The sequence below is a fragment of the Puma concolor genome, chromosome E2, assembly GCF_028749965.1.
Source record: "Puma concolor isolate L17-30 chromosome E2, mPumCon1.1.hap2, whole genome shotgun sequence".
Classification (NCBI taxonomy): Eukaryota; Metazoa; Chordata; class Mammalia; order Carnivora; family Felidae; genus Puma; species Puma concolor.
The window spans coordinates 49251697-49275477 of record NC_141681.1 but is presented as its reverse complement, the minus strand read 5'-3'; the positions used below and the strand labels follow the sequence as shown (position 1 = coordinate 49275477).

Below are 23781 nucleotides of genomic sequence, written 5' to 3'. Positions count from 1 at the left end.
TCAATACGTGTTTAATAGATGAGCAAATAATGTCCCCCTGAAAAGGTCCCACCCCAATTAAAGGCCAACTGCAGTAACACTTCAGGGTTTCAACCCTGCTTCCTTCCTGCTAGGAGGTGCCATGTCATTTATTGAAAGAAAACAAAACAAAGCAAACACATTTCTTAATAAGTGCAGTTTGTTAAAATCCTGTTAAAACATATGGGTCAAGGGGAAGTAAAAATAATCAGAGGATCATTGTAGGAAAAACCTTTAGGTCTGGCACCTGGGAGACCTCTGGAGAGGAGGCAGTGGGAGAAATTTCATGTTCTGAAGGGAAGGAGCCCCCCAACCTCCCCTTCTTCCCTCTCACCCGCTTAATCCCACCAGAAACTACCAAGACGCCCGGAATAAAAGGTTTCAAGTTCAATAGTCACACTCTCTCCAAATACAAAAAGCAGTTACAATTCAACTCAACACAGAAGCTTGTGTGCAAAGTTACGGGAAACTGAGACATCGTATAAAAAGTTAGGTTAAAGATGATTCTATAGTTGTGTTTTGTGTGTTCTGTTTTGAGGGTGTGGCTCTTCCTCAGTCACCTGAACTCAGCAAAGAAATGGTTATCCTGATGAAGTATCGACAGCCACAGTAAAAACAGAGAAATTCTAAAAATTAAAAAAAAAAAAAAAAAAAAAAAAGCATAATTACCAAAAAAAAAAAATCTGTCACTGCTTCCTCCCTCCGCATTTTACTTTTTAAACTTGTGGGTTTTTTTTTTTTAAGTTTTTGATTTTTTTTTTTTTTAAATCCTGAAAAGTAGACAGTAAAACAGCTCCTGGAAGAATTTACAACCAACTGCATGAGGGTGTGGGAAGCTGAGGGGGCTGGAGCAGAACTGGGACAGATGGGCAGAAGGGGCCCTCCCTCAGCCACTGCAGCCTCACTGTTTGACCAAGGGGGGGGGGGGGTCTTCAGTCAAAAAGGAGGAGGGGAGGAGGAAGAAGAGAAGAAGGGGAGGAAGAAGGGGACAAACAGAAAATAAAAGGTCACTGTTGCCTGTTTGAATCCAGAGAAAAATGCCCGGCCCTGTGTTGGGGAAGAAGCCCCTCAGAGGGGAGGCAGTGGGCTGAAAGGAGGCAGCCCTGGGATGACCCGTCCCCCAGCACCACAGGACCCAGTGGGGGTAGACGAGGGGGCCGAGGTGGGCGCTGGTGGAGGAAGCCGGCAGGGGCCTCCAGAGCACACCGGCTACTGTGTGCTTGTGCCTCCCTGTGTGTTCCCGGAGTAGCTCCCGTAGTCGTAGTTCCCGTAGTATGGTGGCCACTGGCCCTGGTTCTGATAGTACTGGTTCCACTGCTGGGCATACTGGAGAGAGAGACCAAGAGCACCAGGTTGTCCTTACCCAGACCCACATTTGGCTCCTGCCTTGACCCTACTCCCACCCAGGGCAGAGATGGGTCCCCTGAGAGAGAAATCAAGGCACCTTGGGAGGACAAGTGGTTGACCTGATGCCACGTGGATGGACAGTCAGGGACTAAAGCCCAGACCTCCTGGCTTGCCAACCTAATGTCCTTTCAGGTACAGCCAGATAGCCATATTCAAAACACTTACTAATAGCTATGATGGCCTAGCACCAACCCAGGGGTGTGGACACTGGCCATGGTGCTGAAGCAGGATTTGAAGGCCCCTGCTTTGTAGTTTGCTTGCTGCACTGGGAGGGGAGGTTCAGATCAGGTATTCAGCAGCTGGTACGTTAAGTGTCCACCAAATGGAATGGCTACATCAGACAAATACTGGCCTGAGGCCAGCCCATCTTTTTACGAATAAATACAGACTCCAGTCCAGGCCCCTGGAAGTCTCTTTAGCACACCCTCCCCCCACCCCCATAGCCTGAGTCTGGCACCTACCTGCTGATACTGGTTATAGCTGGGCTGAGGATAGGTCTGTGCGGTGGGGGGCGGCGGTGGGGTGTAGGGAGCCGGGTTGTAGCCGCCATAGCTCCCATAGTTGTAGGCAGGCGGTGGTGGAGGTGGAGGTGGAGGGGCTGTGTAGCCCTGGCTGTACCCTCCCTGGTTGTACGGTGGCTGGCTGTAACTCGGCTGGAAAACGGGGGGAAAAATCAGGGTTCTGTGAAATAGCTCAGCTGGGATGGAGGAAGGGCCTTTGTAAGCAGTGGGCCCACAAAGGAACTTCCTTGGTGGAGGTTGTCTGAGGGCTGAGGAAACGGGTCAGCTCTGGGACATGGCAGGACAGGGTGGGATGTAAGGCTGTGTTCTGCAGTCTCCTGGCTCTAAGACCCTGGGGGAGCAAGGCGCACAGCATCTCTTGAAATTCCACTGCTTTTTCCCCTTCAGACTGCTTTGTATATTCAGTAAGCTTGAGCACTCAATAAGTGGTGGCAGTTGCTCTGGGAAGGTTGGCTGAGAGCAACTGTAGTAGCAATTTCCCAGGTGCTTCCCAAATCCAGGCTCTATCGTTAACCCATCTAATCCCCCCATCAAATCTGAGAGGCGGGTTCCATTAGTGGCATTTTACAGAGAAGGAAGCTGACACTCAAGGAGGTGAAACAACCGGGCCCAAGTCACACAGTAAGAAGTGGTGGAGCTGGGAGTTAAGCTCTGGTCTGTCTAGTTCCAGAGCTTTCCCCACAAAGCTATAATGCCACCCATCCCTCACAACAAACCTCAGAAGTGAGTTCTATAAACAACTCTAGCCTTTTATGAAGAATATGAGGTCCGGAGAGGTGAAACATTTATGTAAGGTTACAGAACTAAGACGTGGGGCGGGGGCTTGAACTCGTGCCTGCCCAAATCCCATTCTAGGAAATATTCTGGTTAAAGCAGGACTAGGAGCCATTCACCAATGTCTCTTGGCAGCTGTTCCCAGGCCTGGCATGTGGAAGGCGCTCAGGAAATGGCTGCGGATGGCTCTGGGTGACAGGCCTGTGCATACCAGAGTCCGAGCACCAGCTTGTGGAGAGTTGGAACTGAGCTAGGAGCTGCTCCAGAGTGAAACTCTCAGGGCACAGGGCGAGACCTCCCAACCTTAGGGCCTGTCTCAGTACGTTAGAGATAAGGGGGTCAGTCCCTTCCAGCCTCGGCAAAGGGCAGCTCCGATCAAGTGCTTTCTTGGGGATTCAGTAGAGGCCAGCGACACAGCCCAGAAAAATTTACTTGCTGGAGCATTCAACACTTACAGCACACCACCCTGACAGGTGGGGTGAGGGGGAAAAACAAGAAGTTCCCAATTTATCTGGGTCTGGAAGGAGTATCTAGGGTCCATCCAGTCAGAAGCACTGCCAGGAAGAAGGGCAGGGCTGGAGGGAAGAGTGGAGACCCGCGGCTGGAGCACGGGACCACAATCGCTGCCCCGTACATGTTATGTTCTCACCTGTGGAGGGCTGTAGCTGCTGACAGTGGGGGTGCTGGTATTGGCGCTCGAGCCAGGGATGTTGCTATTCTTGTTGTAGCTGCTGGCCCCTGGTGGGTTCCGAGCGGGGCTGTAGCTGGGTGGTGGCGGCGGCTGTTGCGGTGGAGGCTGCGGTGGCGGGGGCTGCTGTGGTGGTGGCTGTTGCTGGGGAGCCCGGTTGTAGCTGCCTCGGTTGTTGGAATTGTTGTTATCCCGGTTGTTGTTACCCCAGCGGTTCTGGTTGTAGCCACCACCTCCGCTGCGGTTGAAACCTGCATTGGAGAAGCCAGGTGGGAGGTCTCGTCATTCTGAACTTGGGACCCTCAGGAGCTGGGCTCCACTCTGGGTTTCCCCAGACCCCTGGGCACGTCCCCCATACAGCCCTGATAACTCAGTCTTCACGGTCTGCTGACAGGTTTGTCCTGCCCACTGGACTGTGAGCTCGTGACCAGGGCTGTTTTGGTTTCTACTGTGTCCCCAGCATCTTGATAGCTATTGAACAAATCAGAGAAGGTCAGGAAGAGGGATGCTAAATATTGAGGACAGTCCTCTTCAGGCTGGGTCAAATGGGCCATCTCTCCTGAGCCCTTGACCAGCTGCTGCTGGGCCCAGAACCCTTCCCCTGTTAACTTCCACAGGTCTCTGGACCTCAGCCTAGACACTGCTATCTTGGGAGGCCTTTCCTGAGCCTGGCTCCCTCACAGGCTGGATCTGGTGTCACCCAAGCTCACAGTAACCCTGGGCTCTGCCATTCAGTCCAGAATCCTTCTGTACTGTCAGCACAGGGTGATATGTCTGTCCAGGTCATGGCTGTGTCCCCAGAACCACCTAGCACAACACTGAAACAGTTGGGTATGCTAGTTAAATCATGATCATACACTTTACCTCAGAGACAGCAGAACTTAAGATAGAAAACTTGGGCACTGGACCACCTGCTCCCAGCTCTGGATTTAGCTGGGAGAAACTTGGGCAAATTAACCTAAGCCCATTTTTCTATTTGTTTGAATACTAAACCCCGAAAACAGTCCTAACGTTTGCCTTGTGCCTGAGCTGGAAGGCAGGACCGGCAGTAAACTCGGCCTGGCCCCTCTTCTTAAGGAGCTCATGGTCAGATGGAAGGTTGGACTCGTAAAAATGACAGAGGGTGACCTACAAACGGGCATGGGCTTCAGAAGCAATCCCCAGGAGAAGCAGGACAGTGGGAATTTCCCTGAGGCCCCAGAGTTTGATCACCTTGGTTCTCCACCAGAATTCAGCCCACAGCTGGTGCTAGGGAAAATTCATCTGCTGACTGAATAAGCAATCACCAACCCTGACCCGGGAGCCAAGAGCGGAGAGAGCTCTGCTTGAGATGTCTCACCTCCTCGGTAGTTGCCTCCTCCACCACTGCCTCCTCCTCGGTTCTGGAAGCCTCCTCGGTTGCCCCCTGGTGGGCCTCTGTTGTCATAGCGCTGGAAACCACCACCGCCCCCACGGCCCCGAAATCCACCACCACCTCGGTTGTCAAAGCGCTTTTCAGGGGGTGGCCCGGCCTTGCGACCTTCTTCGTTGTATTGCCTCACCAGTTTGTCTGCTTCTTCCCGCTGCAGCTCAATGAACAGCACCTCATCCAGGAAGTCCCCAACGTCTGGTAACGTGAAGTTGGCTAGGAGGAAGGCAGGGCCCCGGAGGGAGCAGGGAGAGGGAGGTCAGTACCTCCCAAGGTCTAGTCCCCTACACCCCCAGGACACTGGCCGGCCAGAAGGGAGATGGCAGAGGCATGAATAGTGAGTGACAGAAGTGAGAAAGGGTCCTAACCTCTCTGACAATGATCAGGAGTTAATAAAGACTCTCCTGTCCCTTTTCTGAAGAGGTGGCTACAAGCCCCACCAAATATAAACACTCCCTCCAGCCTCCCCAGGGAGTGGGCCAGAGACGTGGAATCACCATCCTTGTTTCTACACAGGAGCAGAATGAAGCTTGCTCAGTCACCCCACCAGTGGGTGCCAGAGGCAGGAGATGTGCAGGTCTCAGCGTTTCCCGCCACGTGTCCTCTCCCTCATCCCGCCCCAGCCCCATCTAGTCTAAACCATGCTGTGAGAGATGCCAGCAGCTCTTCCATTCACAGGTGCACTAGACAGGGAAGGGCAAAATGGGAGCAAGGAAAGAATGGACAAGATCAAAAGAGGAATAAGCAAGGAGCTGGGGAGGAAAGGACGATGGAAGGCGCTTTTCTCCTAAGGACTCTGCTGTGCTGGCTTATCTCCTACCTTTCATTTCTAGGACCGCGTGATCTGGGACATCCTTCCCCTCCTCATCAGTTCGCTTTATAGTCCGGTCTTTTAGGTCCTCATCAGTGGGACAAATTACGATAGCTTTGCGCTGGAAGCCTTCAAATGGTCTCATTTTTCGTCTCTGGGCTGACCCATAAACATTTGTCTAGGGGTAGGAAACAGAAGAGGCAAGAGATGGTACGTTACGAGTTGGGTTTTTTCCTATCAGGTATTCTGTGGGCCAGGAATTGAGAAAAGGATACTAGCTCTAAGCAAACAAAACAAAACAAACTCAGGAAACTGTGCTCTTTTTTTGTTAAGATTCTTGAGCCCATTCTGAGAAATTGGCTTTGGGAAAGTGGCTGCTGACAGTCACAGGACAAGGGGTACCTACACTTGGGCTTTTAACTCCTATTTGTTCTTGGTATGCCATTTTACGCCCTACCCCTCCCCACCCCCAATTCTAAAAGTAACACCTGCTCACGATAAAACTGTCAGAGTACAAGGATAAAGTTTAGAGTAAGAATAATCCCTTCATCCGCTTACTGCCAGTCCTACTTCCCAGAGATGGCCTGTACTGAATTTATGTATTTCCAGGAAGATCTGTGTGATTTTTTTTTCTTAAAGCACCGACTTTGAGACCTGGTGGAAAAATCTAATAGGTACACAACAAAAAGTGTTCATGTTTAAAATGCAGGGTGCACGGGTGGCTCAGTCGGTTAAGTGTCGCACTCTTGATTTTGAGTTAGGTCATGACCTCACAGTTCATGGGATGGAGCCTGCCTGGGATTCTCTCTCCCTCTCTCTTTACCCCTTCCCTGAGCTTGCTCTCTCCCCTCCTTTTCTCTCTCTCTCATAAAAAATAATAAAATATGCAACGCTTCACAAACATGTCATCCTTGAGCAGGGGCCATGCTCACCTTCTCTGTGTCGTTCCAATTTTAGTGTGTGTGCTGCCAAAGTGAGCACCGATCTGTGTGATTTTTAACACAAGTGGAATCATGCTACATACTCTCCTAAAGGCTTTTTTCACTTAATGTTTCTTTAACCTTTTTTCTGTGTCAGTGTTCACTTTTAATGGCTCCATAATATTTACACAGTGGTTGCCATAATTAACCACCCCCTTTTGACTGCCGTGTGGACTGTTTTCATTCCCTCAGTCCCTCTCTAAAACATCAGTCTCATCCACAGGCTTTTACCCAGAGCCTGACGAGGCAGCAGCCCATGCTTTTCACAAGCGGTTTTGCTGCTAACATTTTGTTCTCTTCGTCTGGGCGGTGTGCAGTGTGCACTGGGCACAAAGTGGGTCTCTAGAAAACACTTGATTGAGAGCAGCAGTGACCATTAGCTTCCATTTATTGAAAACCAACTATATGCCAGGCCCTTTGGGACTGGGGCCCAGACCTGGGAGATTCAGCCTGCACACCCAAACCTTCTGGATGCTACTCCAAAAAAAAAAAAAAAAAAAAAAAGCAGGCCCACCCCCACTAAGGAACCCCCAAACCCCATTCTCTAGAAGTGGGGCCCAGGCACCTATACGGGTATCCACCCTATCCAAACTCAGACACTCAACAGCTCTGGAGTAACGAGGAATAACTGCATTTAAACAACTTCTAATGGCTTTGACAGGGACTCAAAGGAGAAGCTACAGAGGTGAAGAGTCTGTAAGGGGCACGCACCAGTGGACACAAAAATATGGCATTTTGAAGACACAGCCTGGCAAGGTGGAAAAACCCTAGTGCGGCCAGTAACTAGCTCTGGCCAGCCCTTATACAGTTGCCTCATCTGTAAAACAGAGATGAGAAGCTGCCCTCCTAGAGCTGGTGAAGACTGAGCGGAAAAGGACCACAAAGCAACCGTCCAAACACGAGGAACTCCTAGAGTGGGGTTATGAGACAGCCTCCAGAGTGGGAGCATCTTGACAGAGGCAAGCAGTGTGTGGGGTGGACCTGGTCAGGTCACACCTGCATGGCCCTGGGTGAAAAACTCTGGCTTACTTGTCTGTAAAATCAACGTACTGCGTATTTCATGAGTCTGAGTCTCAAGCCCTGAAAGGGGAAAAGAGTATGAATGTCATACAGTCGTTATTAAGACAATAGAAGTTCGGGGCACCTGGGTGGCGCAGTCGGTTAAGCGTCCGACTTCAGCCAGGTCACGATCTCGCGGTCCGTGAGTTCGAGCCCCGTGTCGGGCTCTGGGCTGATGGCTCGGAGCCTGGAGCCTGTTTCCGATTCTGTGTCTCCCTCTCTCTCTGCCCCTCCCCCGTTCATGCTCTGTCTCTCTCTGTCCCAAAAATAAATAAACGTTGAAAAAAAAAAAATTAAAAAAAAAAAAAAAAAAAAAGACAATAGAAGTTCATGTGAGTAAAAGCCCTTGATTAGCCCAGGGCCTGGCTCACAGCCAACACTGAACAAATGGGAAGCACGGCTGTTATGGCTATTATTGTGGAGGGGGTGTGTGCCATGGATATTCTCGCTGTTAAAATGTGAATGCAAAGCAACCCAGGCCAGGGGAAGATCAAGCTACAGTGACATCCCATCAGAAGGGCAGGGACAGTGAGATGGGACAGGGAGAACACAGGCTTTGGGGAAGAAGCTTGGGGTTGAAATCCCAGCTGTGCCTTCTACTATTTGTGAGGCTGTAGACAAGTCACCTAATTAGCCTGCCTCTCAAATTTCTTCATCTGAAAGACAGGGATCATATCACCCTCCTCTTGGCTCTGTTGAGGAGTTGCAGATGTGAAAACGTCTGGCATGTGGCAGGGAGGGGGCAGGAAAAGTTCCAAGTCAACACACACAGGGTGGGTCTGAAAATATAGCCAACAGGACTGACACTGTCCTTGGAGAGGCTTCCTAATGGAAAGGACCAAGGAAAGTTAAATTAAAAAAAAAAAAAGAAAAAGTCACAAGAGATCCTCTCCCAAGACACAAGGAACAGGAAGCTGGGCTGTGGGTCAGCCAGAGCCCAGGGACCCCAGAGCACATTTGCTGAAAGATCTGGGCTGTGGGTGTAGCTGTTCTCACCAACCAGACCCCCAGCCCTAACACACACTAGGCAGGGATGTTCCTCCCTGTTCCCCAGGGAAAATGTTCCACCCTTCAAGGAGGGGCAGGAGGACACCCAGGCTGGGACCTGGGACCAGCCCAAGGAGAGGCCTTGGGCCACAAATGGTTAAGAGGCACATCAGGTTAGAGGAAAGGACCCTCTCTCCACTGCTCTTCCTGGACTCATTCCTAAAGGCAAAGCAGAAAGTGGCATCTGATCATAGCAAGATAGAATTTGGCCTCCTCTAGCTAAATAATAAGGTTTTTCTCCTGGCACAAAGGCCAGAGTGAATAGGTGCCAGTGGGACTGTGGCCCTAGATCATTCTACGGACAACCCATTCCATGTTCTTGCTCTTAAGAAGCGATCCTATTTTGACTGCCTCGAACCCCAAGGACATGGATAAACACCACCTGGAGGTTTCCCAAGGGGCAGATGGGGGGCAGAGGCTCGTCCCTGCACCTTCTGGGGATAGGAGGGGTGGGGGCGGAGCAGAACCAACTCATAAATAGCTGGCCCCTGTCGGGGGAAGTGGCTAGACTTGGAGGGATGGCTCCTCAGACACTCTGGAACGGAGGTGCTGAGAACACACTTGGCGAGTGTTTTCAAGACTGCCTGTCCCTCCCCCTTAGTCCTGGGCTTGGGGAAGGGAAGTGCCTGAACCAGGCCAGTAGAAATGCAAATGCCTGGCTTCCAGGAGGAAAGGGAGTTAGCTGCTGGTGGCTGTTGCTACAGCAAACACAGTGAGGTCAGGGCCCCTGAGCCGGCCCAGCACTGCTACGGTCACTAGGGGCTGCTGGTGGCTGTTGCTAGGAGACCAGCACAACAGCTAGGTCAGCTTTTCCAGCTGTGTGGGATCCCTCTGTCCAGCTCCTGCTTCTCCCAGTCCCACCCTGCTTGAAGATGCTGACTCTACGAAGGTCTGGGGCTATGTTTCTTGCCTCCCTGTCCCCAGCTATCCCCAATCCCCAGCCATGTGGGCCGAAGGACAGGAACTGGGTTCCTCAAAGAAGCTAAGTGGATAGCTCTAGTGTATGACAGCCTGAGGGAGTGAGGGAGAAACACAGTGGGCTCCCAGCCTGAGTTCTGTGAGAGTCCCACTGTCCCCTGTCCAGAGCTCAGCGGGGTCAGGCTGGCAGTGACAGAAACATGGCTGGACTCGTGGAGCAAATTTAAAGCTGGTGACAAGAGTTCACTCTGGGCTCAGGGAGGTGAATCCAGTGGAAGGAACCACATATGTAGGAAGAGAATTTGCTGGAGTGTCAACAATGACACAGGCTGAGGCTCTGGGGATGGGAAGGTGAAGAGAAACCCCTCCCTCTCCAACACCTGCCAACAATAGGCGGTTAACTTTGGGCCTCTAATCTCAGCCCTAGGTTTGTGTTTCAGGAGAAGGCATGGCGCTTGTCAACAGGGACACAAAGTGGGACTAGAACCACATGTTCTGACGACTGAGGCAGGGCTGGCAATGTGGTCACCTCCAGTGCGGTTTCTGATTACTGCCTGGCCTGGCTCTGAGCTGTTAGAGCCCTGAGGGAACTCCTAGCCTGCAGTCCTCAACTCTGGGGTGGTTTAGGGCCCTCACACACGGCCCTGCAGAGGCCTTCTCAAAAGCCTCCAGGAGAGCTCCTGTGGTGGGTCAGGGGCAGGCCAGGCAGCATCTCATTCCAAACGCTTTCCACTGGTAAGAGAGGCCCCCAGAGACCACGTGAAGCAATGAGGCTTCCAACTTCTCTTTCTCCCTTGCTCTTCAGCCTTTTACCAGTCAAGCAAAGCTAGCCATGTCCCTCTCCCCACCACCCTCAGGGCAAAGTCTCAACTCCTTTTATCATCATCCATGTCCTGGCTAGGCACCCCACCTCCAGAAAGCTTTCCTAATTTTCCACCAAGGCTCCCACCATTCTTGGCTGTGACTTTCTGGGAAGTCAGCAGTGACCTGTTCTACCAGTAAACTGACCAAATAACTTCAAATAGGTTCTTTTCCCTGATGAGGCCTAAGCTTCCCCTTTGGTCCATCTACTTTTTTTCCCTCCCCAGATGTCCCACATGATCTCAAGAGGACTCAAGTAATCATGGAATGTAGGTCCAGGCCCCAACACACCTGAGAGCTTGTGCTCAATGAGATACATCCTGGGGTAAGGGCTGGGATCCTGACCGAAGGCAGAATCCTGGCTCACACAATTTCTTTCTCCTTCCCTCTCAAGGACTAGCATTTCTGAGGCCAACCTAAGTAACAGGAGAGCCACATGGAGGGAGGTCTGAACACTAAGGAAAAATCAGAGAGAAAAGGGAAAAAGAGCCTTGAGCTGAGATCCTGGGATTGTAGGGACATGGCCTGCATTACTGTCTCTGCTTTGGGAGGTCTATCTAGCTCAGGAGACAGCTGTTCATCAACTTATCCTCATTGTCAAAGCTGGTGGAGTGGGAAGTGCCAGCATCTGGCCAGGGGTCTGCTGTGAATCTTGTATCATACCCCCAGGATTTTCTGGAACCCACTTCTGGGGCTTAAGCCAAAAAGACAGATCAAACCACTGACTTTAGACCTCTTCCCAGGCCTGAGTAACCTATAGCTTCAGACCCCAAGTCAATCCTACGATCTGTGGTTAATCCAAGAACACTCTTCTCCCTCCTTCGGAGTTTAGGTTATTTTGTCTCCCTGCTGGCCTAGATCACTTGGCCTGACCTGCAGGTCCCCCCTACCAGGAAGCCAGAAGCCCTGAAGAGCACAGGTGCACCCAGTACTGCCCTGGATCCTGTCCCTGAACAAGCCAGCACAAGCTGAGAAGGCTAAGCCGTTCTATGCCTGGCTGAGGTGCTAGGGCTTGACTTCCAGAGAGAGCCCATTTTGAAATGTTGAACATGGATGTTAAGACCATCTACCACTATGACTATAATCCTTCTCCACCGGGCTACATATCTGAAATAGGTTTCACAGTTAATTTAACCAGCAAACTGAGAAAAAGATAGGCAGGGAATACTTGCTGGGGTGTCCAAACAAGGAATCCTCAAGGTGTTAAAACACCACTGCTCTCACACCTTTTAGGACCCAGTCCCACTGGGGCCTAGTCAGACTACAATTTCAAAATGCCCTGACAAAAAGAATGGGGCAAAATGAGGCTTGTTTAAAAAACAAACTCTGGGGCACCTGGGTGGCTCAGTCGGTTGAGCAGCCGACTTCGGCTCAGGTCATGATCTCGCGGTCAGTGATTTCGAGCCCCGCGTCGGGCTCTGTGCTGACAGCTCAGAGCCTGGAGCCTGTTTCAGATTCTGTGTCTCCCTCTCTCTGACCCTCCCCCGTTCATGCTCTGTCTCTCTCTGTCTCAAAAATAAATAAACGTTAAAAAAAAAATTAAAAAAAAAAACAAAACAACTCTTAGGGTGCCTGGGTGGCTGTCTGTTGAGCATCTGACTCTTGATTTCGGTTCGGGTCACAATCTCACGGTCTGTGGGATCAAGCCCCTTGTTGGGACTCTGCGCCAACAGCACGGATTGGGATTTTCTCTCTCCCACTCTCTCTGCTCCTCCCCTGCTCACGCTCTCTCTCTCTCAAAATAAATGAATAAACATGAAAAAAAAGAAAGAAAAAAAAGAAAGAAAGAAAAGGAAGTCTTTAAAGGGGGAGAAAGCTGGCTATATGCATCAGTAATGGGGCTGAGCTGGGGGAATAACGCTGGGTGGCTCCTGGACTATCTTGTGCTCAACTGTTTTGCTTTTTTGTTTTTTTCGTTAACCCAATTAGTACTTTACAAATGTGAGTCTTCAGGGCTCAATCCTATGGTCTCGGTGTTTGTCACTGGATGAAAGTACACCTTTTCAGCTCCACCTTCCAGAATAGCAACACTCAGAGCAAATCTCACATCTCCACTATCACAGAGTAGTGCCAGAGGTGTGGCATGGCTTTGACCAACTTTTAGTTTTTGTAGCATGGCTGTTTCATCAGCAAGCCAAATTTCCACTCTTGACACCTAACTGCTTGGCAAGATCCTTTAAATAAATTTGTCTATCATAAAGATCACTGATCTTAAAGACTGATCATAAAGATCAGTCAATAGCTTTTTTCTTTTTGTCTTTAAGAACTAATTTCTTACCATGAGCTCTCTTTTTCTATATTGGCTAGGAGGCCTCATTTCTTCCACTGTAAACATCAGCTTACTGGTTTATTATGAAAAACTCGGGAGCAGCCCGATGGAAGAGATGCAGAGGGCAAGGTACAGGGAAGGGGCACGGAGCCACTCTCCCCAAATCTCCATGTGTCCCCTGACCTGGGAGCTCCCGCTCAATTGTTTTGTAGAAGATGTCACTCCTATGCAAAGCCAACCTGGTTCCCTGGAGATTCCAACCACCTTTCTGACAAGCCAGCGCCACCACCAGCTCCACCGTCATCAGGACCCTTTGAACTCACAGTAATCAAAGTACCCAGGGCTACATGAATGGTAAGGCTGCCAGGGTGGGGGTACTACTTGGGTTACGTATTTGCACTCAGAGATTTTATTTTATTTTTTTTAAATTTTTTTTTCAACGTTTATTTATTTTTGGGACAGAGAGAGACAGAGCATGAACGGGGGAGGGGCAGAGAGAGGGAGACACAGAATCGGAAACAGGCTCCAGGCTCTGAGCCATCAGCCCAGAGCCTGACGCGGGGCTCGAACTCACGGACCGCGAGATCGTGACCTGGTTGAAGTCGGACACTTAACCGACTGCGCCACCCAGGCGCCCCTGCGCTCAGAGATTTTAAAGAAAGGGCAGATGCAAGGTGGAAGGGAACAGAGGCTTGTTCATAGATCCCCACGTATAGGATTTGCTACTTGAAAAAGTCTGCAGGGGGGCGCCTGGGTGGCTCAGTAGGTTGAACGTCCGACTTCAGCTCAGGTCACGATCTCACAGCTCATGGGTTCAAGCCCTGCATCGGGCTCTGTGCTGACCACTCGGAGCCTGGAGCCTGCTTCGGATTCTGTGTCTTCCTCTCTCTCTGCCCCTAACCCACTCACATTCTCTTGTCTCTCAAAAATAAATAAACATTAAAAAAAAAAATTAAAAAACAACCACAACACTTATTTAAAAAAAAGAAAGAAAAGAAAAAGCCTTCAGGGCAGTGTCAAGAATGATGTCTCATAGGTGGTAAACGTGAGGAACTCATTACTCTGAGACAGGGACCCTTAACCATGTTTGGGTCACTCATACTTTTGAGAATGCTAACAGCCATGGAGGATCTTCCTATCCTAACTCAAAACTGTCCAGTTGTTGTTTTAAAATACATATCTGAGCCTGCATACAAAATTATGATTTAATTTCAAAGGTTCTTAGACCTTCTGATGCTAAGAACCTTCCTCTTAATTGAAATGGCAGGTAGGAAATATGTGATTTAAAAAAAAAGAAAATACATGACTTAAATATGTATCCCATAGTCATAAAAACATGCTAAGAGAAGCCGGGACATACCTATTCTGTAGGGTAATTAACAACAATTTCCAGCGATCACATGCCAGACCATGTGTCAGATGGGTACCATTATATGATCTCTATTTTATAGACCACAACACTGAGATTTGGAGGATGAGGTCAGCCACCCACAGGCACGCAGCTAGGAAGAGGCAGAGCTCGGATTCAAGCCCATGTTTGTCCATTTCAGAAATCTACCTCCCTTCCATTTCGCTAAATAGCTGCAGAAGCTGTACTGGTGAGCTGCTGAGAGCCTGAGCTACATCTGGACCATGGCCCCAGGCCCCACCCACAGACCGGGCTCAGAGAACTATGCTGAGTCTGGCACTGTGTCATCATGTATGGCTGACTCCCTGACCAGCACTACAGTCCAAGAGCATTATGCAGGAAAAAAAGAAAAAAGAAAAAAAAAAAAAAAAAAAAAAGGACCAGAGGAGAATTCCCAGGTACCCAACAGGCCCCTTCCTTTTTCTGGGGCCTGACGCTCAACCAGTGAGTACCTGATCTAGAATATAGTTGCGTTTCTTGCGGGCGGCGATCTGAATGAGGCGGTTGAGGCACTGGGTGGCCTGCTGGATCAGGACGTCCCAGCGGCCGGCATAGTTCCGCTGCCGGCGTAGGCCCATTACCTGTGGACAGAGGGTGGTGAAGGGGTGGGTGGTCCTGGCTGCAGGGCAGCACTTGGGGGGGGGTGGGAGATGAATATGGAGAGACCGGGAACCATCCTTACCCGCATTTTATCCATGATGGCATTGGTACCCAGGATGTTGTACTTCTTGGAGGGGTTAGAGGCTGCATGTTTGATGGCCCACGTGGTCTTACCGGCAGCGGGCAGGCCCACCATCATCAGAATCTACAAGAATGGGACAAAGCGGGGCACTGAAGCAGTAGCAGTGGGTGGCATGGCAGCCTGGCACCACCCTCACTCACTGGTGACCTCGAGGGTGAGTCTAAGCCTCATGGCTGCCTCTGGAAAATAGAAGCAATGAGAGCGTCTACCTCACAGCGTTGCTGCTGGGATCCAAAGACATGAGGTGTGTCAGGCTCTTAACAGAGGGCCTGGCATGGGGCGAGCACAAAATCAAGTGCTGTTATCATGATTATTTACATTTTGTTAGACAGGATGAAGTGGCCTCTGACAGGAAAAAGCCCAGGGAGGGCGATGCACTGGGCATGGTACACGTAGTGGGCACAAGAAGTAGGTACAACCTTCCTGGAGTCTGAGACGGGAACAGACTAACACCCATGACGACAAGCATGGTACTTATTTAGTAGTACATTTAGAATTTGGCAAACACTAGATACAACCTAAACGCCCAACAAGAGGGGGAATGATGAGTTTTTAAGACCATTATAAGTGAGTTTAAAAAGAGGGGTTCATGTAGTAGGATAAAGCTCACAAAATAATGTTGAATGAAAGGGAGGATACCAAAATGCTTATGCTTTAAGTTCTCAATTATAAGTGTGTGTGTATAAACCAGGCACCTAGCATAGCAAAAAGGATAGCATAAACTTGAAAACTTTAACTGTAAACTTATTTGCAAACAGTGGAATTACGGGGAACTAACCTTTATGTTTAGTTTTTTAGAATAAACATCAAATCACTTATGTATCTAGTAAAACATTATCTTGAGAGCAAAGCTCACCAGTACAGCTTTTGCAGCCTCATCACCCCCAAGATCAGTTGTCATTTTTGTTCTTAGCCTTGGCAGCGTTAGGGGATGGAACCGCACAACCTCCTTCAAGAATGCACTCACCAGAAGTGCCTTCACATCCCTGTCTGCTGGGAGGAAAGCCTCCTTTTCCAAGATCCTGACCTCACTGATGGAGCAGTGTGGATGGAGCCATGACAACTTTTTTGGGGAACCTTTCCAAGATTTCGGTCTCTCACCCCAGCCCCTCCCTCTTCCAGGCCACACCCATCCCCTCACCACTGTCTCCCAGCCTTGGGAAGCCTGGAGGAAGAGGCCCCAGGTGTCTCCCTCAGTGAGGCTGTGCCACTTTCACCACCCCACTGCAGGGTCTCCCTTCTGCCTTGGCAGCAATATGACTCTGGAGAAGCAGCCTCCAATTCAGTCTTCCGGGCCCACTCACCTCACACTCTGCCTTGCTCTTTGGTCCCACAGTGCCCCGGATCCGCTCACTCAGGGGAAGGTGCTGGATAAAGGTGAAGCCTGGGAGGACGGAACAGTAGGGCTCTGCCCTCTGCCCGAAGTTGAACTCTACCGCACAATTCTTCACCAGGACGTGAGGGTAGAGGGCCTGACCTCCCAAGGCTTCCTTCTGGATTCGGAAGGCAATGCCCATCCACTTCCCATTCTTGGTGAAGGAAAGTTCCACATCATTTCCACATTCAAAGTCCTAGGAGACAAAGCCAAAGGAAGATAACTGCCAATGTTCAGCTTAAGGCATTGGGAGCCAAAGCTGAGCAGGAGCAGATGTAGGGAGAGGAAACTCAGCTTCCTTCCCACATCTAAGTGCATCCCTCCCCCAACACAGATACACAAGGCGTCACCAAGAAACAGCTGCGAAGGTGTGGCCAAAGCCTTCCTTGCCCCAAACCCCAAGGCTGTGACATGTGTCATCGTAGGAAGTTCCGTCTTGTGCCTAGCCTCAGACAAAAATGAAGGAAAAGGGGAGTCTGTCCTCAAGCCCAGCAAGGGCAGTCTGTGGAGAGAACAGATGGAAAGAAAGCCCCACAGCAGGGCCTTCTGAGTCAAGCCCAGCTCTACAAACGTGTGCATTTGTTTGTTCGCCACACACCACACATCCTCCAGCTCCTGCTCTTCCCGGTGCGGGTGCCCGTGGTGCTCTGGGCCTGACAGAGCTCAGGGCCTAGCAGGGAATCAGACCGTTTGGTGAGGGCACCTATTCAAGAGCAGGATTCTCTGAGGAGAGGACTTGTAAGCCAAGTCCTGGACAAGAAGTGGAAACGAGCCAAGTCTGCGGTGGGAGGAGTGAGTCCTAAAGAGAGGTGGTGTTTGTATATGAATCAGGTGGTGAGGGCACAAAGGGTCAGCCCGGCTGTAGCAGGACAGATGAGGGAGAAGTAACTTCAGGTAACTTCAGGTACAGCTGGAGGGCCAGGCGAAGACCGTATTTGTTCGTTCAACAACTATTTACAGAGTTCCTGCCAAGTGGCTGGAGTGCAGTGGTTAAGGCCGTTTAGGAAGGCAGACTGCTTCAGCTCTGCTATTCACTCACTGCGTGACCTTGAGGTTTCATCTGCAGTTTCCTTATCAAACAAGGGAGCCATCCTAAGATTCTATGTTGCAAAGGGCTGTTCTGAGGACTAAGGAGGTTGCTGGGAGCGATCAGTCCAAGACGCCAGGCACTTCGCTGGGCTGCAGTGGTGGGGAGGAGACACGGTCCCTGCCCTTAGCATAGCGAGGGGCTCTCTGTCACCTCAGGAATTTGGACTTCATGTTGATGGCAGAGCAGAACCCCTGACTTGTTTCCAACAAGGGAGTGGCATGGTCAAAGCTGTTTCAGAAAGATCACTTTGGGTGCATGGTAAAGGTTTACATTTAAGGGAGACTCAAAACTTGGGATCATGGGGCACCTGGGTGGCTCAGTCGGTTGAGCGTCTGACTTCGGCTCAGGTCATGATCTCACAGCTTGTGAGTTCAGGCCCCGCATCGGGCTCTGTGCTAACAGCTTAGACCCAGGAGCCTGCTTTGAATTCTGTGTCTCCCTCTCTCTCTGCCCCTAACCCACTCGCATTCTGTCTCTGTCTCTCTCAAAAGTTAAAAAAACAAAGACAAACAAAAAAAACCTTGGGATCAGATGGCAGACTAAACCAAAGTAAGTACAAGGTCGGATTCCTGATATAAAAGCACAAGACATGGTATTCTTTCCCTCTTGAATGGGGAGACCGCCTTGGGACTCGTCCTTTGAGAAGCAGCGAGAACTCCTTTCCCTAAGTGGCTTCCTCAACACCATTCTCAGTGACCACAGGACACAGCTCTATACAATCCTTATCTGCTCATTTTTAAGTGCCCACAGAGGTCAAGACCACGCAGGGCAGACACACAAACATCTGCCAAACTGAATCCTGCAGCAGGATCCCTGCTGTGTCTTCCCACCGGAGCCAGAGTGGCCCAGGTCATCTTTACTCTAACATGGAGATGAACATCCTGGGGGTCAGCCTTCCTTCTGGCCACCAGCTTCACTAGGGGAACTCACCATATTGTACAGAAACCAGCACCCTCAAATGATGAATCCACCACCAATGGGGCCATCTGTCCAAGAGGCAAGTGTGGTCGTGTCACTCCTGCTAGAACACCCTGGTGCCCGTCCAGGGTCTCAAACCTCAAGGTCATCACACCTGGTGTTATTCAGAGCCCACCAGTTCTGCAGCCTCATCTCTCACATCTCGTGTCGTCCCCAGGGCTCCAAGTACAACGTTCCTTACGGTTCTACCGTTCTCTCTGCCTGGCAGCCATTCTGTCCTGTTTTGTGAAGGCTGAGAACTTGAGATCTAATGCTAATGTGCTCCCCCGGGTTCCCTCAGGTCACTGCATTTTCATATCTGCTCCAACCCCTCACCCTTTAAAAAAGTTATGGCACCATTTGAAAAAAGAAAAACTGCACACAGAATCTTTAATATCGAAGTTGAGGGGTACCTGGTTGAATGACTTAGTTGTAGTCAAGAGTCAAGGCCTATAGTTCCAAACTGCCACATGCTCACAGAACCTCACACTTGGATGGGACAGAGTCTGGCAGATGCTGCCACACACCGATGACATGTTAAAATTCTACAACCTCTTTGGAGTGCAGTCTTGGTGGCAGCCATCAAAATTTAAAAATACACCCCTGACCCAGAAATTACACTTTCAGGAATAAACACTGCAGGTAGATTCCTACCAGAATGCAAAGATTTATGTGCAAATCACCCACCCCAGCACTGCCAGCTGTGCTCCAAGGGGAAGTGGGAGAGACTACAGAACGGAGAAGATCCATGTATAGAAATACAAAAAGATCCCCAAGATGCTCTGGTACACGGGAAAAGGACAGGCTGTCACCGCACCATGGACTCTCCTGGCGAATAGCTTTCTGGTCCATGAACAGGACACTGGCTAAATAAGCGCAGGGTAAACTGATGCCTGCATCAGAAGACTAGGCCGCCACCAAATAAAACAGGGAGAAACTAACCAAATGTCTGCTGGTTGAGAATGGTAGATCCACACAATGAAAAAACACCCTGCTGAAACCCCTTTCACCACATGTGAAAAAACAAAGTCTTCTAGGTAGTGATATGAAAAAAGTTCTAAGATAAATAAGCAAAAACCAATGCAGGATGACATGTATGATATACCACCTTTTGTGTAGAAGAAGAAATATGACAATCATCTTTCTTGTATTAGGCACCAGCGGGTTCCTGTACAGGGAGGGTAAACGTGAACGAACAACGGGCAGAGAGGGCAGGTCTGAAGACAACTTTACACACAAATCTTTTGATATATATCTCTTAATATCTTTGGGAACCACAGGAATTCATTAACTATTCAAAAATGTTTTCAGAGGCACCCGGGTGGCTCAGTTGGTTAAGCATCTGACTCTTGGTTTTGGCTCAGGTCATGATCTCACAGTTCATGGGTTCGAGCCCCATATTAGGCTCTGTGCTGCTGGTGTGGGGCCAGCTTGGGATTCTCTCTCTCCCTCTCTGTCTGCCCCTCCCCCACTCACTCTCTCTCCCTCTCTCAAAATAAATAATAAAAAACTTTTTTAAAAGTTTTTAATTCAGCCAGATCTATATTCTCTGTGCGGAGAGGAAAAGAGAGCCAAGATTTACTGTTAAATGGGGGGAAAAGAAGCAAGGTTTAGAGTAGTTTCTAGCATTTAAACATGGTTAATTTTTGTTTAAGAAAACATGTTTTTTTTTTATTAAAAAGAGAATGAAGTCACAAAAGATAGAAGACTGGGAAACTGTTTCAAACTTAAAAGGCCTAACAAGAGAATACAATCCATGATCCTGGACTGGATCCTGGACCAGGAACAAAATTGCTGTAAAGGATATTGTTGGGACAACAGACGAAATTTAAGTGTGGACTGTGGAGTAGATAATGGCATTACATCAGCATTAAATTTGACAACCGTACTGTGGTGGATACAGCAGCTTTATTCTTAGGAAATGCACGCCGAAGAGTTAAGGACTAAAGACATAATGCTGGCACCCCACTTTCAAAGGGGTCAGATGCATATCATACACACATACATGTATATTTGAAAACTGGTCAAAGTAAATCGGCAAATGTTAGAATCTGGGCAAGGCTGAGCTTTCTTAGGGCTTTTCTTTAAGTCAGAAATTTCTCTTAAAGTGACACTGAAGGAAAAAAGAAAGAAAGAGTACATGTGTACACACGAGAGGGAGGAAGGGAGAACAGACTAAGAGGAAGTGCCCGGGGGGCCACCCCAGCTGGTGCCTCACCTGACACACTTTACCACATCTAGAACTCCTACTGAAACACTGTTGAGTGGTATTTACTGTGCACTTACTATGCTCCAAGCATCATTAGGAGTGCTGCTAACAGGTTGGCTTAATGAGCCCACACAGAGTTCTGAGGTAGGTGTGAAGTTCCTTATGGAGAGCACGCTGCCATGCAGGGAGGCCGCTGCCCGTGGCTGTGAGCAGGCGAGCAGGAGCCGGGTCTAGGGAGTCTGGCCTGAGCCAGCAGCACCATTGAGTGTCAGTCACTGTTGTCAGTGGACAGCAGTGTTGGAGAGCAGTGCAGCCAGCCTATCTTGTTTTATTTTGCATGCACCCCTGCCCTTCTAGAAGACTGCACTGTAGGAAGCCGGTTCAACCAGCATGAAGTGAAAGGAGAGGTTCTGGGATGAGATGATGCCACAGTGGGGCAAGAGCCAATAGCAAAGGCTATTGAGCAGCAGAGCAAGACAAGAAATCCCTGGGTTTGTTTAGAAAACGTCCCTCTGAGGGGCTCCTGGGTGGCTCAGTCGGTTTAGCATCCAACTTTGGCTCAGGTCACGGTCCATGAGTTTGAGCTCACGATAGGCTCTGTGCTGACAGCTCAGAGCCTGGAGCCTGTTTCTGATTCTGTGTCTCCCTCTCTCTCTCTCTCCCTCTCCCCCACTCACACTGTCTCTCAAAAATAAATAAACATTAAAAAAATTTTTAGAAAATATCCCTCTGGTATCTGGGATTGGAGGAAGGCTGTGCACACCTGATGTCCCCAAACCTCTCCAGGGTGCCATCTGACAGCTTCGTGCGAAAGACCAGAGGGGGCGGAATGGCAGAATTTTGCACAAAATGACAGTCAACGTTCCAGTCTGGTAAAGAAAGACAAAGAGCCATAGCAAAAGAGGCTGGACATGAGGCGGACAATCACCAGAGGTATTCTGGGAACGAAGTCTGCAAGTCCAGCTGACAAGACCAACGTTTGGTTCTGCCAACCCCCACGGGCTGCCAGCACTCACCGCAAAGCAGCCAATCACATCATTCTCTGCAAACTTGTCTCCATAGTTCTCAAACCGGCTGTTGGTGGACTTCTTCCCAGTGCCTCCGTAGCCATAGGAGAACGGCTCTTCACCTGACGGAAGAAACGGGCAAAGGCAGATTAAACCCGCCATGGTCACTACGTCTGCCACATACTTCTAAAGAAAAAAAAAGTCAGTTTCATTACTAGTTTCACTTAACAGTTGCTTTTGTGGGGAAAGTGAGGAAGGTTCTGCTGAAAGGAAGGACCTCATCATGCAGAACTCTGAGGGCCTGGAGGGTTGAGGGGTGGAATCTGGGAGTGGGAGCTGAACTGAACTGCACAAAGAGAAGGAGAATCTGAAAAGAGGGAGGAGGGAGAGAGGAAGAAGGCAGGCTGTACACAGAGAAGAGACCTTTCAAGTGGCACTCACATTCAGTCAAGTATTACTAATGGCATCAGTTTTTGGTGTCAGCGCGTCTGGGGCAGAAATCAGGAACGGGGCTGGGTTTTGCTTCTGGAGACTGTGAGGTCTAACCGTTAGGAAAGGTGCTGGATCTCCTCAGGCCACAGAACCAGGGGCTGAAGCAGTGTGAGATTCCAAGGGCCCTGCCTGACACCTGGGTTGTACAGACCGTTGGCCAGGAAACCAAGGAACATTCTACCAGAAAAGAAGGTGCCACCAGACGTGAATTCTGGGCCCAGCTCTTCTGTACACCAGCTGTTGGCCTTGGACAACTGACCATTCTGGGCTCTGGATCTTTACCTGTACCACCTCCCCACCACTGACATACAAAAACAGAGACAAAGATGAAATAGGAGCCTGAAATAAAGGGTGTGAACATCTATCAAAATGAAACTGTCCACTCCTTTTGACCTAGCATTTCTACTATAAGGATCAGGCTTACGTGAACAATCAGATCATACACGTGGACAACTCAAGAGTTTACCAGCAAAAAATTGCAATCAACTTAACAGATCTACACATCACCTAAGGAAAATGATGCAGTGGTCAGAAAGCTGTACTTATTTAAGGGGCGGTCAGGGTCAGTCGGTCAAGCGTCCAACTCTTGATTTTGGCTCAGGTCATGATCTCATGGTTCATGAGTTTGAGCTCCGCGTCAGGGTCTGTGCCAACAGCGGGGAGCCTACTTGGGATTCTCTCACCCTCTCTCTCTGCACCTGTCCTGCTCGTTCATGCATGCATTTCGTGCATTCTCTCTCAAAATAAATAAACATTGTTAAAAAAAAAAAAGTTATACCTATCTATAAAAACATGCCCAGCATACACTAAGTAGGAAAAAGAAATCAGGCCACGAAATGGTATGCATAGTGTGACCCAGTTTGAGATATACAAAGAACAAAAGAATTATCCAGAAGACTGTAGATAAAAATGTTAATGTTGGCTGTTATCTCACAAGTTTAGGAGGATTTTCATTTTCCCCAACTTGTGTGGCCTGAATTGTTACAAAGAGCACACATTATTTTCATAATCAGAAGGTTTATATGACCAAAGCAGAAAATCTCAGCATTGGTCATGGAAATCACTCACTTGGGGCCACAATGTCACTGAGGCCTGGAGGCCTGTGAAAATTCAAAACCTCTCAATGAGCAGCCCTTGCCTCTCTGCCAACCAGCCCCAATGCTCTCTGCTTCCCTTTTTACTCTGGGTCTGGCTCTGGACAGAAAACCCCAAACAGAACTTAACAGGGTTTGAGGAACTTATTTTCAGCATGGTTTGAAGACAGAAGACAACTGATCTTTTAAGAAAAGGATCAGCTCTCTAAAGAGAACTTTGGACCATCTCCTAAAAGATGAAGACTAAATTTTTCATAGGAAAGCTAATAGGATTATGGTCCTTCCAGCTGAATCCTGTACGCCTAAAAACTGTGTGCTCCAGCCTAGGCTAGTCGTGTTCTGAGTCCCATGCTGGGAAGAGAAGCTTAGGAAGTTTGAGAATCCAGGAATAGAGACACATTGCTGTACTCTCTGGACTGCTAGGCTGACGTCCCCTTACCCAGCTGGGTGCTGCAGGAGTCCAGGGACCAGCCAATACGGACAACGTGTGGGTCGGGCTCTGTGGAAGGAAGGTGCTTCACGGAGATTTCCTCATTGATCTGGGGACAAAGAATAAGAAGGCTCAGAACTGGTGCCTAGAGGCTTGCAGGTTATAAGGCAACACAAGAGGGAAGAAGCACACAGGCATTAAAAATCAGCAATGGCT

At 49.4% G+C, this 23781-nt stretch overlaps 1 protein-coding gene and 1 non-coding gene across 7 annotated transcripts in view; both read right to left on the bottom strand.

Annotated features, from left to right (window-relative positions):
* Nucleotides 1-390: 390 nt before the first annotated feature.
* HNRNPUL1 (heterogeneous nuclear ribonucleoprotein U like 1) overlaps nucleotides 391-23781 on the bottom strand; it is a 37015-nt gene continuing 13624 nt past the window's right edge. For all 6 annotated transcript variants that reach the window (XM_086689857.1, XM_086689859.1, XM_086689856.1 and 3 more), the window contains exons 6-15: nucleotides 23575-23674; nucleotides 21559-21671; nucleotides 16216-16482; nucleotides 14852-14974; nucleotides 14622-14750; nucleotides 5637-5805; nucleotides 4748-5032; nucleotides 3370-3659; nucleotides 1887-2078; nucleotides 391-1344 (exon numbers count right to left, since the gene is read on the bottom strand). In XM_086689857.1, the coding sequence (XP_086545983.1) occupies nucleotides 1228-1344; nucleotides 1887-2078; nucleotides 3370-3659; nucleotides 4748-5032; nucleotides 5637-5805; nucleotides 14622-14750; nucleotides 14852-14974; nucleotides 16216-16482; nucleotides 21559-21671; nucleotides 23575-23674 (1785 nt within the window). In that variant the 3' untranslated portion in view covers nucleotides 391-1227. The remainder of the gene's footprint in view (nucleotides 1345-1886; nucleotides 2079-3369; nucleotides 3660-4747; nucleotides 5033-5636; nucleotides 5806-14621; nucleotides 14751-14851; nucleotides 14975-16215; nucleotides 16483-21558; nucleotides 21672-23574; nucleotides 23675-23781) is intronic.
* LOC112851429 (U6 spliceosomal RNA) lies at nucleotides 6506-6608 on the bottom strand. Its single transcript, XR_003222754.1, has one exon. It is a non-coding gene; the product is annotated as a U6 spliceosomal RNA (small nuclear RNA).